Source organism: Pocillopora verrucosa, chromosome 8, assembly GCF_036669915.1.
Source record: "Pocillopora verrucosa isolate sample1 chromosome 8, ASM3666991v2, whole genome shotgun sequence".
Classification (NCBI taxonomy): Eukaryota; Metazoa; Cnidaria; class Anthozoa; order Scleractinia; family Pocilloporidae; genus Pocillopora; species Pocillopora verrucosa.
Genome location: NC_089319.1, coordinates 10,514,084 through 10,530,297, shown reverse-complemented (window position 1 = coordinate 10,530,297; position 16,214 = coordinate 10,514,084). Strand labels below are relative to the sequence as shown.

General features: G+C 38.9%; 1 protein-coding gene across 1 annotated transcript; it reads left to right on the top strand.

The window, feature by feature from the left end:
- Positions 1-8,135: 8,135 nt before the first annotated feature.
- Positions 8,136-15,834, top strand: LOC131779032 (caspase recruitment domain-containing protein 11). The gene is made up of 3 exons (XM_059095551.2): positions 8,136-8,503; positions 12,610-13,214; positions 13,944-15,834. The coding sequence occupies exons 1-3, from the start codon at positions 8,209-8,211 to the stop codon at positions 14,295-14,297; spliced, it is 1,254 nt and encodes a 417-aa protein (XP_058951534.2). The 5' UTR covers positions 8,136-8,208; the 3' UTR covers positions 14,298-15,834.
- The last annotated feature ends 380 nt before the right edge of the window (positions 15,835-16,214 follow it).

Sequence of the window (16,214 nt, the reverse complement as noted above, 5' to 3'; positions counted from 1 at the left end):
TCTAAATTACCCTGAACCCCTCTGGACACATTTAAATCAAGAAAGAGCAAATATCTATCCTTTTCACGTCCAAGGGTGAATTGGATCGACGGCTCTAAAGAATTCAAATGCGATAGGAGGCGCTCCGCTTCATTTCCGGATACCACAGAAATAACATCATCGACAGATCGTTTCCGGAAAAAGGGTTTAACCGGTGAAGTGGTTAAGGCCCCTAGTTCCACGTTTTCCCTTACCATGTTAGCAATAAGGACCTTAAGCAAACCACGACGGCGACGGCAACGAGGACGTGGAAAAACAAAAGATCTAATTGGCAGAACAATAGCTCAGCACGTCCGTTTTAAAACTTTGTACATTTCTTAGCCGTCCCATGCAAACCAACAACGTGAAATCACCACAATTTGCGTTGTCCGCAGACCGAAACCGCGACTGCAAATTATTTTGATTTCCAATTGGAACTCAACGGTTCCTTTATACCCTATGCTGAAGTTGAGGTGTGGCACCGTATCAGACGGTAAACACATGCAGCCATTTTTGAAATTCTAATTATAGGCAGAAAGTCATTTTTTAATCGAAGTCTTCCTTGGCGTTGCCGTCCTGACTGCTTAAGGTCCCTAATGACAGCAGAGACGGCGAACCCATAGTTGTACCAAAAACTTGTTGATAGTAGGTGCCGTTATATGCAAATTGCGTAGTTTTTGAGGCAAAAAGACGGCAGATGAATAATATCCTCCACAGGCAAAGAAGTTCTTTGTCCTGGGGAAGCATCTTCTCTGAGTCTCTCCTCCGCAACCTTAACGGCAAGATCAACTGGGATTTTTAGTGAAGAGCGAAACAACGTCGAAAGATACTAATTCTTTACAAGCGTTAAGAGTCTTATCTCTTATGAAATCCGCAAATTCGCAGGAGTTTTTGACAGTGTAATCAGTATTCCCAACAACAGGCGACAAAATTCTCGCAAGATAACCAGAAATTGCATATGGCCCAGGTCGCACTACTGCCCAAACCAAAAATTAGGCAGCCAAAACATTTTCGAAAAGTTGAAACCGCAACCGGAAGAGCCGAAAATGTGACACAATTTTTGAGTTACACTACCGAAATACACAAATATGACAAAATAAACACAGTTGATCAGATTTCATTTCTGGCGCGTATTGTGCGGTAATAAACATGAACCCAAATCGGGCATTTTGCTTTGTTTTTGCCTCTCTACTTCTACAAATTATCGACATGCAACAGCTGCAAATGTTTGCCTTTTCATCCTGTATCAGAGATGGGTAAATAAATACAGGCAAATCCTGAAGTCGCTTTTATAAGAAGACCGCAGCATTTTCGTAGAATTTGTGTTGCGCCTTACACATGGACCATTCCTTGCCCAGCCGAATCATGGTTTGATAGTCATTACTTGAGCCCTTTGCTATTCTTGCGGCCATTTGTCGTATTTTTTTTGTTTTTTTGTCTTTTTGTGCCAAACCTTCAGCTGACCTGGAGCTGGTCGGGCTATCGCTCTCCCTTACCACACTTGCCGGACTATCCGACCGATTAAGCAAAATTCCGCTGGGTAAGGAAAGGCCGCAGACTGCCATTTGCTGTTTAGAATGATTAGGAAGATGAAAGTGTCTAGCGACTGGTTTGGATGCGTCATTTCTTTCCACGTCGCGAAGGTGGTTTCGGAATCGGTCACCTAGTCGTCTCCCTGTTTCGCCGAAAAACTTTATTGACGACAGTTCAGCATTACACGTTTCGTTCTACAATCTATCTACTCTATTACAATCTAATTGTAAGGTGACGTAACCCACTTTCAGTCAGCGTTGATACTTGGCACTGGCCTTCCTGATAGAGGAAGTATTCAAATAACTAAACGCTCGTCATAGACATTGTAACCAAAGACTGCTTGCGACGTCAAAAAACAAGTTGTATAACTTTGTATAAATTATATAAATTGTATATATGTTATTATATTGTATTGTGTTTGTATTATTTATATATATTGTATCAATTATATATCATATATATAAACGTCAAAAAATAAGTTGTATAACTTATTGCAATAAGTGCAAGTTATGCAATAAATAACATTGGCGGAGGTACACGTAAAGTGATGAGTGATCTTAATGGATCTCCTGGGTCCCGATATTTTCTCTACGTTATGAATGAAAGAACAAGTTTTGCATCTGGAGCGAGCGCATTTGAAAGTTCCAGATTGATCATTGGTTTGAAACGAACTCCTGACTAAAAAGTTGCTTATATTTTTGTCACGTTTGAATGAAATAAGTGGGCGTTAACAGTTAAATGTATCATTCTTAAAAATTTTAAATTACTCCAAAACGATTCAGAGACTGGTACTATCTTTTCGCAACGCCCACTTATTTCTGGTAGTGATCAAAACAACTTCTAAATTGCATTTTTCTAAATTCAGCCAGCAAAATAAAACTCACAAAATTAATTTTTCCCCTCACAATCGATAACTATTTGGTGGTATAACATTTTACCTTTTACGGACATAGCAAAGTTTTTGACGTCGCGAGAAGTCTCTGGTTACAATTTCTATGACGTGCGTTTAGTTATTTGAATACTTCCTCTATCAGGAAGGCCAGTGCCAAGTACCAACGCTGACTGAAAATAGGTCACGCAATCCTCGGGTTAGATTGTAATAGAGTAGATAGATCGCAGAACGGAACGTGTAATGCTGAATTGTCGTCAATAAAGCCTGAATCATGAGAAAGTATACAGTCCAAGATTGTTGAATCAGCATGTGAGGAATTCTCAGCAACGCAAGTGGGAAATTCTGCGAAAATACAGATCTATGACTTTGATGAAGTTGTTGCAAGATGCTTCTTAACTGAAACAAAAATTTACATTGATTCGATCTATTTCTAGCCAAGCGAACAATATCAGGAATATATCAAACAACTCACTGTCAAAGTTATTGAGTTGATCGCTAGAATCATTTAACAGAGGATTTAAGGAATCGTTTTTGGAATCATTACGCAAGGACTTACCTAACCGCGACATGAACAGAAATTTGAATTTATTTTGATTTCTTTAGCAACAGACTCCTGATGTGCACACTTTTCACGAGTTTATTCCAGCAACATCTCAAGCGGGTTACGGTTTATTACTCTTACGCAATACAACAGGTGTGGATTTATTGATACAATAAATCTGCGTGGGAACATTCAGAGAATGCATACTTCCTTAATTACTTCATAAAAGATATTGAAATCGAGCTCGGCTATATTGACACGCCCTCGCTAATTCTGATCGCTCTCAAAAATACGCAATAGTGGGACATTTCTCTTTCAGAAATTTTCCTTCTCCTCAGAACTGAAATCGTACCTCATTTCTACCAGCTGAAGTCTGTTTTGTGTACTAGTTAATCTTAGAGTCGAGCCGTTTTTAAGCAATATTTAGGATGAACCCCTTGAGAAACTGAAGATTTCTTCGACGATTCTGTAGATTAAATTACTTGATTAAAAATTTACAGTTCTTTAGAGTAATTTCATGTGAGTGACATACTAACACCTGCTTAGAAATGTTAATTGGTGAATATAAAAGTAACACAAATCTCAGAGACATTAATCACTACTGTTAGGTAAGCAAGTATAAAATATAAAACAAATTCGAGGATCTTTCAGATGTTATCAAATATGCGTTCTTTTCCTAGATACTGTATTTTAAGACGGAAATATTGTCGTCGTTTATATTTTGGGTAGACAATCGCCACTATAAATGATTTTTTTAAAGATTTTGTTATTGAACTACCGATCGTTTCAAACCGATAACATTGTAAGGGCGACGTGACGCAAGTAAATACTCACGGCCAGCATGAAACTAAGCATTAAGGGGTAACTGACGGCTAAAAAGTCACGTTTTCGGAATACCGCCATAAGTGCTTTGAGTTTGATCATGTGGCTTAAACATCACACGTTTGTACACTTAGCAAAGTAAATATGGAGGATAGAACTTCTAGTGAGTGCAGTTCGATTTCGAGGTCTAATAATTCGGATTTTAAGGCCTCGATGGAAAGCGAAAATATTGATAGGGCTCATGCTTAGTGGCTACTCAGCCGAAACGAGGAATATCACGCCACAGAATGTCATTAATACCTAAGTGGAAAGCCTATTCTATTCCTATGCCTACGTCTTCCATTACCATGTTGGCAATGACAGCAGAGACGGCGAACCCATAGTTGTACCAAAAACTTGTTGATAGTAGGTGCCGCTATATGCAAATTGCGTAGTTTTGAGGCAAAAAGACGGCAGATGAATAATATCCTCCACAGGCAAAGAAGTTCTTTGTCCTGGGGAAGCATCTTCTCTGAGTCTCTCCTCCGCAACCTTAACGGCAAGATCAACTGGGATTTTAGTGAAGAGCGAAACAACGTCGAAAGATACTAATTCTTCACAAGCGTTAAGAGTCTTATCTCTTATGAAATCCGCAAATTCGCAGGAGTTTTTGACAGTGTAATCAGTATTCCCAACAACAGGCGACAAAATTCTCGCAAGATAACCAGAAATTGCATATGGCCCAGGTCGCACTACTGCCCAAACCAAAAATTAGGCAGCCAAAAAATTTTCGAAAAGTTGAAACCGCAACCGGAAGAGCCGAAAATGTGACACAATTTTTGAGTCGCAGTACCGAAAAAGCTGACCTGGAGCTGGTCGGGCTATCGCTCTCCCTTACCACACTTGCCGGACTATAGGACCGATTAAGCAAAATTCCGCTGGGTAAGGAAAGGCCGCAGACTGCCATATGCTGTTTAGAATGATTAGGAAGATGAAAGTGTCTAGCGACTGGTTTGGATGCGTCCTTGTCATTTCTTTCCACTTCGTGAAGGTGTTCTCGGAATCGGTCACCTAGTCGTCTCCCTGTTTCGCCGAAAAACTTTATTGACGGCAATTCAGCATTACACGTTTCGTTCTACAATCTATCTACTCTATTACAATCTAATCGTAAGGTGACGTGACCTATTTTCAGTCAGCGTTGATACTTGGCACTGGCCTTCCTGATAGAGGAAGTATTCAAATAACTAAACGCTCGTCATAGACATTGTAACCAAAGACTGCTTGCGACGTCAAAAAACAAAACGTCAAAAAACAAGTTGTATAACTTTGTATAAATTATATAAATTGTATTTATGTTATTATATTGTATTGTGTTTGTATTATTTATATATCTTGTATCAATTATATATCAAAAAACCAGGAAAGATTTATTACTCGACGTTTCGGAACGAACACTGGTTGGACAGTTAGCCCTAAGCTCGATCAACAGCTTAAGCAACACGAAATTAAGCCCCCTATTGTTAACCAACAATGTATCGTTTATGAATTTAAATGTAACCTGTGTGATGCAGGGTATGTGGGCTATACTCGTGGTCACTTACACGAGCGCGTAGAAGGGCACACAAGGAAATCATCTTCTATCTACAAACACTACCACCTCCAGCACAATAGTGAAATGCCTGAACGCTTGATCGAGCAATTCAACGTCATCGCGAAATGTAACGGCAAATTTGATTGCCTTGTTAATGAAATGTTGTATATTCGCATGCGTAAGCCAACACTGAACGTGCAAACGGATTCCATCCGCGCCAAGGTGTTTGTTTAAGCCGTTCATTCTAATTTATGCTATTCTTGTACCTTTCCTTATTTGCATGTTTTTAAACTAGTCTCTTGATAATGGAGTCACGATGACCCCGAAACGTCGAGTAATAAATCTTTCCTGGTTTTTTCTATGCCTTTGCTTTAGCAAATCCCTGCTGATCAATTATATATCATATATATAAACGTCAAAAAATAAGTTGTATAACTTATTGCAATAAGTGCAAGTTATGCAGTAAATAACATTGGCGGAGGTACACGTAAAGTGATGAGTGATCTTAATGGATCTCCTGGGTCCCGATATTTTCTCTACGTTATGAATGAAAGAACAAGTTTTGCATCTGGAGCGAGCGCATTTGAAAGTTCCAGATTGATCATTGGTTTGAAACGAACTCCTGACTAAAAAGTTGCTTATATTTTTGTCACGTTTGAATGAAATAAGTGGGCGTTAACAGTTAAATGTATCATTCTTAAAAATTTTAAATTACTCCAAAACGATTCAGAGACTGGTACTATCTTTTCGCAACGCCCACTTATTTCTGGTAGTGATCAAAACAACTTCTAAATTGCATTTTTCTAAATTCAGCCAGCAAAATAAAACTCACAAAATTAATTTTTCCCCTCACAATCGATAACTATTTGGTGGTATAACATTTTACCTTTTACGGACATAGCAAAGTTTTTGACGTCGCGAGAAGTCTCTGGTTACAATTTCTATGACGTGCGTTTAGTTATTTGAATACTTCCTCTATCAGGAAGGCCAGTGCCAAGTACCAACGCTGACTGAAAATAGGTCACGCAATCCTCGGGTTAGATTGTAATAGAGTAGATAGATCGCAGAACGGAACGTGTAATGCTGAATTGTCGTCAATAAAGCCTGAATCATGAGAAAGTATACAGTCCAAGATTATTGAATCAGCATGTGTGGAATTCTCAGCAACGCAAGTGGGAAATTCTGCGAAAATACAGATCGATGACTTTGATGAAATTGTTGCAAGATGCTTCTTAACTGAAACAAAAATTTACATTGATTCGATCTATTACTAGCCAAGCGAACAATATCAGGAATGTATCAAACAACTCACTGTCAAAGTTATTGAGTTGATTGCTAGAATCATTTAACAGAGGATTTAAGGAATCGTTTTTGGAATCATTACGCAAGGACTTACCTAACCGCGACATAAACAGAAATTTGAATTTATTTTGATTTCTTTAGCAACAGACTCCTGATGTGCACACTTTTCACGAGTTTGTTCCAGCAACATCTCGAGCGGGTTACGGTTTATTACTCTTACGCAATGCAACAGGTGTGGATTTATTGATACAATAAATCTGCGTGGGAACATTCAGAGAATGCATACTGCCTTAATTACTTCATAAAAGGTATTAATATCGAGCTCGGCTATATTGACACGCCCTCGCTAATTCTGATCGCTCTTAAAAATACGCAATAGTGGGACATTTTTCTTTCAGAGATTTTTCCTTCCTCTCAAAACTGAAATCGTACCTCATTTCTACCGGCTGAAGTCTGTATTGTGTACTAGTTAATCTTAGAGTCGAGTCGTTTTTAAGCAATATTTAGGATGAACCTCTTGAGTAACTGAATATTTCTTCGACGATTCTGTAGATTAAATTACTTGATTAAAAATTTACAGTTCTTTAGAGTAATTTCATGTGAGTGACATACTAACACCTGCTTAGAAATGTTAATTGGTGAATATTAAAGTAACACAAATCTCAGAGACATTAATCACTACAGTTAGGTAAGCAAGTATGCATTAACTATCGCAATTTATGTTGTAACAACGGATTTTTTAACTTCTGATAATGTTAAGAGTCGAATTTGAGTTGTTTCAGTTATTACTTCTTCAAATGAAATTCGGAAATTATAAAAAAAATGTATGTAAACCATACATGTTTACTTTCGGCTCAAGAAATTACCTTGACATTCATTTAGTTCTCCACTTTTCCTTGCGAGGAAATCTTCCAGCGCTTGGTTTTTTCAGTGAAGAAGAACATCCAGCAATCCTATTGTTCTACTCAAATTTCAAAGCGATCTCAAGTTTAAGGACTAAACTCGCTCAAAACTAGCACGCAATGTTTACACAGTTCGTCCTCAATGGTTTTGCGAGACGTTTCCACTGAATGAACTACTCTATCGATGTGCTTGCTCCGCTAGCAGTTAACACTAAACCAAAGAACCGTAACCAATAATTTTCTTGTTTTTTATTGTAAGGATGGAAAGAGAGATAGAGAGGAACAAAACTCTCCCGCTAGCTGATTTCTGTGGCCGGATAATGTCTAATCTGTTGTCTCTTGACAAATAAGTTTCCGCGTTGTTCTTCCTGTTTGACATTCTGATCCTTCCAAACAAATTGCGTAATTTTTAAAATCAAAGTAGTCTACTTTCCACAAAAAAAAAAAAATTTAAATTAGTTTTCCAGAAAAGTCAAACCCCACTTACTGTGAATGTGACTGTGACTCGCGCAGGCGCAAAGCTGAAACCGATGACTGGGAAAGTCCCAATCATCACATGACATTCTTAAAGAAATAAATCAATGCGAAACGTTCCGCTCGATATTCTTACTGTTCACCAGCTAGAGCCATGGATTGCTCAGCTGAGGAAATGTGGGGGAAGTTAAGGTGCCACCGGGTGCAAATTGTGCAGGAGCTTCGCGTCGACCGATGTGTCCTTTTCGATTACTTGCGCAGCAAGGACGTCTTCGACGCCGAAGACTGTCAGATTGTGCATGCAGAGAGGACAAACGAACAGAGAGCCAGCAAGCTTTTGGATATTCTTGCGACTAAAGGAACGAAAGGTCTGCAGCATTTCATCGATGTTTTGCAGCTCTTAAACCCAGGATTGTACGAAAAGCTAACTGGACAGAGAGTTACACCAAGTAAGGACAACTTTTATAATTTGTCACTCGTTGGATATAAAACAAATTCGAGGATCTTTCAGATGTTATCAAATATGCGTTCTTTTATTAGATACTGTATTTTAAAAAAAAAACCAGGAAAGATTTATTACTCGACGTTTCGGGGTCATCGTGACTCCATTATCTAGAGACTAGTTTTGTTCGTTAGCCCTAAGCTCGATCAACAGCTTAAGAAACACGAAATTAAGCCCCCTATTGTTAACCAACAATGTATCGTTTATGAATTTAAATGTAACCTGTGTGATGCAGGGTATGTGGGCTATACTCGTGGTCACTTACACGAGCGCGTAGAAGGGCACACAAGGAAATCATCTTCTATCTACAAACACTACCACCTCCAGCACAATAGTGAAATGCCTGAACGCTTGATCGAGCAATTCAACGTCATCGCGAAATGTAACGGCAAATTTGATTGCCTTGTTAATGAAATGTTGTATATTCGCATGCGTAAGCCAACACTGAACGTGCAAACGGATTCCATCCGCGCCAAGGTGTTTGTTTAAGCCGTTCATTCTAATTTATGCTATTCTTGTACCTTTCCTTATTTGCATGTTTTTAAACTAGTCTCTTGATAATGGAGTCACGATGACCCCGAAACGTCGAGTAATAAATCTTTCCTGGTTTTTTCTATGCCTTTGCTTTAGCAAATCCCTGCTGATCAACTGTATTTTAAGACGGAAATATTGTCGTCGTTTATATTTTGGGTAGATAATCGCCACTATAAATGATTTTCTTTTAAAGATTTTGTTATTGAACTACCGATCGTTTCAAACCGATAAGATTGTAAGGGCGACGTGACGTAAGTAAACACTCACGGCCACCACGACGGCTAAAAAGTCACGTTTTCGGAATACCGCTATAAGTGCTTCGAATTTTAGCATGTGGCTTGAACATCACACGTTTGTACACTTAGCAAAGTAAATATGGAGGATAGAACTTCTAGTGAGTGCAGTTCGATTTCGAGGTCTAATAATTCGGATTTTAAGGCCTCGATGGAAGGTGAAAATATTGATAGGGCTCATGCTTAGTGGCTACTCAGCCGAAACGAGGAATATCACGCCACAGAATGTCATTAATACCTAAATGGAATGCCTATTTCATTTATATTCATGACCTCTCGACATCCAGACGATTGCATCAGCAAATATTTTCAAGAGAAATTTGAAACACCCATCGAATAGGCAATAAAGCGTTTGGCTACAGAGAGAGAGAACCGCACATAGTTAGTTTAAGATGACGTCCAAGTCCAATGCAAATGAGTTTTGTCCTATGTCAATGTTATCCAATCTGCTTAAGACTCACGAAGCTGTCCAGATGACATTCGAACCTGCGATGCATTTAATTTCTATACAAGAAAATATCTAGGACGTTTTGATGCCCTTTTAATGTGAGCTGTGCGCCCGCCCTCCTTCTCTTCCCTGTCAAAAATTCATGGATTTTTCAAATGCTGGAAGCAACTCTAACATACTGCTCCCTTGAAAATTATTTAATTATGTTCATCTGGAGAGAATCCGATAATCGATCATAGTAAATACATCGAAGTCTGTGTCAGCAGACACCCAGTGGCCCCTTGCTAGTGTCCGCATGACGCTAAAATTTTCGATCTGCCAGAGCTTAAACTGTCACATTATTGGCTACTCTACAAACCCTGATGTTTTATATCTCCTCCCCCTCAAAGTAAGAGTTTGCTATAAAGGAATGGAAAAACAAATTTGATTGAATCATGAAAAATCTATGGTGAAACCCTCTCGTGTGTCATATGAGGGCTTCCTTTTAGTCCCGTGGCTGCTTAGGAGCAATAGTCTGACTTTCGAACTTTTTAAAAAAATCGCAGCCACCTAACGTTACCGATTTGGCTGAAATTTGGCATGAAGGCTAATTTTAAGGTCCTAACCACGAAATAGGTATTAAAAAGTTCCATTTGTTTTTTCTTGGTAAAAAATCGATAAAGCCAACCACGTCCGTCCATCCTTGCCCGCCAATATGGCTTATCGAAGGTGTTCTTATGACTTCGATAAAAAGATCTACCCTTGTTCTTAACATTTATTAGAAAAAATGTGGGAGATAGCAGATTTTGATTACAGGTTATCTCAACATTCGAAGGTCGTTTTGGGCTGCCTTGAACAGTAAAAAATTTACCCTAACTTGTTAGCCTGATATCTCCAATGTTACCTCGATCCAGAAGTTGCCATTTATTTGGAACAATGTTTGTTTATGGACGATTTGGTTCCATTAATAAAAAATGGGGGAGATTTAAAGGTCAAAGGAGAAAAGTTATTAATCTATGATGACTTACCTATATTTGGGACCGGCAGCTTGCCGGTCAGAAGTCGGTCCAAGTACTTACTTACTTATCCAATTACTTACCGGTCCAAGTACTTATTTCGTCCAGAATGAAAACAAATTCCAGAAGTTTTTCTAATATTACGGAAGCATCTGTTGATTTTGGGCAAAAGCAAATATGTCTGGGCGGCATTGTTGCAATGGGATAAATATTTGAATGTAAATAATCGATCCGGTATTAACGCTAGGAAGGGTTGATTTTGCATACCGTTTTGAGAACGAAAAATTTCGAAAAAGAAAGATTCTTGTGAATTTAAACCTAGCCTGTAATCTACAATTGCAGTTGATCCTCCTTGTCACGCCAACGGTTTAGATATTCTTCGTTAGATATTACGTAAATTACATCATGTTTTTGAGTGGGTCTTAATTTCGTTTTTCGAGTGTTTTAATGTTCTTATCAGTATAAAGGAAACCCAACCTTTCGGGATACTTCCTTTCCTTCCTTTTTTCATCAGCGGTGAGCATGAAGCGCCCTCATTAAGCGCGCAATCGCTAATTGAGTTTGCTCTAAAATCTATTTTGCTTTGAGAGGCTCTTCGTGAAGGATATTTTTAAAATTCTTTCGATGGCTTTAAACAAGTTCTACACCTAATCTATGTGAAAAACGAAACTATGAATTCGAATTGAATCCTTGTTCATCACTGAACTGTCGTTTGTAGCGAAAACGGAAATTAAGACCCACGACCTAAGAAACCATATTTTACTTACTTTTTGATGGCGATAAGAGAGGTACGGAAGCCGAGAGGGACAATCCAAAAATGTTTTGTAAATCCAAGAAAATATTCAGAATCGATATCTTTTAGACAAATCGCTTTTGAAAAGTTTGTCAAATCGACAAAACAAATTCAAATCCGTGACTTTCCACTCATTAACCGAGCTTTAAAACTCTAGACCTTGCAGACCTTTACTTCTTTAACCCTCTAAAAAGACTTACATTTCCAGTTCAAATTCCCCACCCCACCCATGTAAGGTTCAAATTTCCCATTCCCCAGGCATGGACGACAATAAAATACCCGTGAGTTGCCCGAGTTTTCATTTTTCAAAAAAGAAAAATGAACTTGGGCAGGGCATTTGAACATAATTTTGGCCCCGTCGGTTGGAATTTGAAGAACTAATTTTCAAGAGTTCAATTTCCATGCATGAGATTTGTCCCTACTCTAGCCCACAGTAATTGAATTTCGCTTCTCAAAGACGCATCAACGACGTTTAAGCCCCATAAATGAGGCTTTATGTCTCGAGTACATCGTAAAAGAGTATGCACTCGCTCGACTGCATGGTATGTCCAAAACTATCCTCAGGAACTCCAGTAACCGCTCTTGACCAACATTATTCTAGAGCATTCTCTTCACGCAAAGAACTGAAAAATTAACTGAAGTAAAAAGCCAAACTTATTATGTCAGTGATTAACTTCCGGGGAGTTAATCACTGACATAATAAGTTTGGCTTTCTGTTAAAAACGAGAACTTTTCCAATATTTTCCTCAATGAAGCCAACATCTAAGGGGGACATTTGATACTATGGAATCCTTTTTAAACAGCTTTCATGCCAACGGCTTTGAAAAATCTTAATAAATCTTAGCGCTACCGTAAGAGAGGTTTTCCATGGTTCTGCATGGCCTGTGCCCGGCACGGCGCAGTGAAAAAAAAAAATCCCTTCGATTAAACCAAAATTCAACGCTATCAATTGTGGTCTTGTCGATCATCTTCATTTGGCTTGACTTGTAGGTCTCACCTCCCAGTGTGGCGTAGACATCCTTAACATTCATTTGAAAGAGGACCAACAACTCAAGGCTCGTCTCGAGGAATTGATTTTTGGCTCGTCTCGAGGAATTGGTTCGGATGTTAATCGGAACTTTTTACAAAATCTACTAGTGCAGGCAATAATAGGGGAGCTACTTTCCGCCGTGAAGGAAATCAAGAAGTTGAAAAGTCAAGTTGATGAAGAAAGGGCGAAGAATGCAAAACTGCTCAACGAGATGAAAAAACTGTCACAGATTTTTGAAGAGGAACAATGCAAATCCACGAAATTATCAGAAACGATATCCCTGCTGCAAGGCAATTGTAAGACAGTTGAACACCTCACCATTCGGAATCGTGAGCTAGAGATGGAGAGAGACCAAACTGTTTCTGAGCTACCTCAACTGAAGAGTTGGGATGAAGTGTTGAAGGCCTTTTACGAAATCGAGGAAAAAAGCAAACAACAGTACCAAGAGAAGTACGAATCGAACACCGCGGAAATAAGTGCGTTGAGAGAACAACTCATTCGAGTAGAGGAAGATTTAAAGTGTTTAAAGATGGGAAGAAAAAATTCCATGAACTCGTCCAATTTGGTGAGCTATTTCAATGTAATTTTTAATTCCTATTTGTGTTAGGATATGTCAGAGTTCTCTCTCACTTTAAGCACGACAGGTAAAAAAATTTTTAAAACCGTTAGGGCAATACTTTTATCTATTGCATTTTCACAAATTCCAAGAGATACTAGGCGGTAATAAGCAGTATAACAGGCAGTAAAATTTACCGGTTACCGCCTGAAAAGGAGAATACTGAATAGACGGCCAAGTCGTTAGTCTACCCGCGTGAACTTACATCCCATCCAGGGGAGAGTAGCAATATTCTTATTCTCTTCGCGCTATGGAGAGCGGCAAAAAAACTTTTGCCAGTAAAAAATGTTGCCAGAAAGGTCTTACGACTTAACCGTACACATTTTCTCCTTAATTTGTGGATCGGAGGCGTGAAGTTTTGGTCGTAAGAGTCTTGGCCTGCTCTTGTTGTGTCCGAGATACTTCTGTTTCTTTTAAAAACTCTCACAGCCAGTGACCCCGGTTGAAAACATCAGTGAAGAGCATTTATTCATTTATCAGTTCATTTATGCTGAAAATGTTTTCTACCTTAATAATTTACGTAGCTTACCGGCACCGTTTAGACGACTATAAATATATGTGCGTAGATAGAGCTTTAATTTCTGTGGTTCTAATGACCATAAGCTTGAAAGATATCGAGATTCAGACGGTTTGAAAAGGCCATCAACGTGACTCGACTTTTTGATACTTTCTTCTCAGGTAAACGAATCAGATGGACACGAATGGAAAGAATGGCTGTCCCGTATACCTTATGAGGTCTTAGTTGCCATGGCATGTTGTCCCTCAGACCAAGGTTCAGTCGATGATCGTATCTCATCTTCTAACATATCAAATTTTGGCATACCGCCTTCGTCCCCAGCCGAATATGACCATCAGTGGAAACAATCACAGAAAGAAGTTATCTATGGTCAGTGGAAAAAAGAAAACGAAACCCCCGATGGATGTTACGTCATTGATGACAGCATTAAACCACAGCCTCGTCCCCGAGCGGATGCCCTTGATAGGTCCAGGACCTCTCGATACAAGTTCCGGGCGTTACGTAGAATTCCTTAGATAGGAACAACCTGTAGAGAGAAACAAATGCTGACATATGTATTAAACCCTTGGTTAGACCTTCAAGATGAAAGTAGAAGACGTGGCGGCCTGATGTCGATGAACTAACATCTTATTCAGGGGGAATCTCCTGGTTGCGTAATGCTGTGAAAATCGAGGTACGCCACAGCAGTGATGGAAAACTTGTACATACTTTGCCCAGAACTAGTTGAAGACGGGAGCTCAAAGAGGCGGCTTCTTAGGATTGAAAGAACCCCTTTGGAGCGATGATCGTTTTTAATCATACGGTTACGGAAGAAAGTTAGCTGTTCAATTTGTTCATCCATTCCTTTCAAAGCAAGCCTTTTCTCAAAGATTAGGATAAAAGTGCTGAATGTTATCTGTAATATAAAGTTAGTTAACTTTCAGCGGAAACTTCTCCTGAAGTAGATTTGTCTCACGATGTTGTTACTCCCTCTGAGTATCACTAGGTTTCTGGATACGAGTCACCTAATGAACCATTACGTTCGGCTGATTGGCTAGTATTCAATAGTTGTAACTGGCGCATCTCAAATATGAAGAAAATTATAGGCAAATATTCCAATTCGAATGCTTCCTTGTTTACCATTGTAAATATGAAGTAGTACAGTAAATAACAGTAAGTTAACTCCAAGTATCTTTTCTTAATTAAGGAGGCTCCATAGGGTTTTTTGACCGCGCGAGATCTAGGTACGAACATAGAGCGAGCTTTAAAAGTGACGGCTCGATACGATCGCACGATTGTTTTCTGAAAAGGTATGTTAAAAAAAGTTTAACTTAATACAGTTTTTATGTGATAGAATCTAGGGTTTCCAGCAACTGCACCCGTAACATTCACAGGCCTCCTACGCCTGAAAAAGAGGTCAACCGAAAAGAAAATATCGCGGGAAAGATTGCCAGAAGGCGACAGATTGGAAAGTGTATGCATGACAAAGAAAATAGGGATCTTTCGAGCAAGATTTATCGGGTTTCCTTCGATGGAATTTCCTATGATTTACTGTACTGTTAAAGATATTTTTAGCCTTCCTAGTGCTTGTTGATAAAAACTGAATTCACGAGACCAAATTTGAGACAGAGAAAGAAAACATAAAACTGCAAATAGTGAGGAAAATGCCTATGTAACCCCTATTTTTCTCGGCTTTTAAATGATCGGCGAGACAAATTTCACAAATTGTGAAACTTTTGAGAGATTTTACCAGAGAAAATTGAAGAAAATCAAAGGCAAAGTCAAATTATCGCTGGCGAGCGTCTCCCTTCGTGGGGCCCTAGCTTAAGAACGAAAATCATTTTGTTAGTATTGACTACAGTAAACGATGGTCCGAGCCTTGCTCATCACCTTCTGATGACTTGGTGACCAAGAAAAGAGCAAAAACCCTATGGAGACTTCTTAAATGGAGTGACTGTTTAGAACTTAGTTTCTTTGAAAACTGTAGAAAGCTTAGACCAAAGCCACATTACAGCTTAGAAATCTTTTAAATTATATGTTGTAAACGATAACAATAAATTGTGTTGAACGCTTGTAACTGTTTCCTGGTCTAATCAACTCATAAAAGGCACCTTAAAACAGGAACAGAAACTTCGTCTCTCTTGCTTCCTATGTCTGTAGCCGATGAAACCAATCCTTTTAAAAGCCGTGCACGTAATGTGCATTTGTTTGAGGGACTTCTACATCAAAATTTAGATAGTGCCCTGCTGCTGCTGTGCGTGAGATACATATATCTTATTGGACGTTTTAGTATGTAGTGTCGCGGAGTATTTTACGAGTTGTGCCATATTTCGACGAACCCACAGGACGAGTCCGCATACAAACAATAGAGGTTAACATCCAAGTTTAGTGTGTTAAACACACTAAAAGTCAAACCGTAGTTGAAAGTTTGAGGCAAGAAGTTTCGAGATTTT

Excerpts from the sequence above, each read along its gene's own strand:
- LOC131779032 (XM_059095551.2), top strand. The coding sequence starts at position 8,209 with ATGGATTGCTCAGCTGAGGAAATGTGGGGGAAGTTAAGGTGCCACCGG. Across the intron at positions 8,504-12,609 it reads TGGACAGAGAGTTACACCAA|GTCTCACCTCCCAGTGTGGC; the intron begins GTAAGGACAACT and ends CTTGACTTGTAG. Across the intron at positions 13,215-13,943 it reads CCATGAACTCGTCCAATTTG|GTAAACGAATCAGATGGACA; the intron begins GTGAGCTATTTC and ends CTTTCTTCTCAG.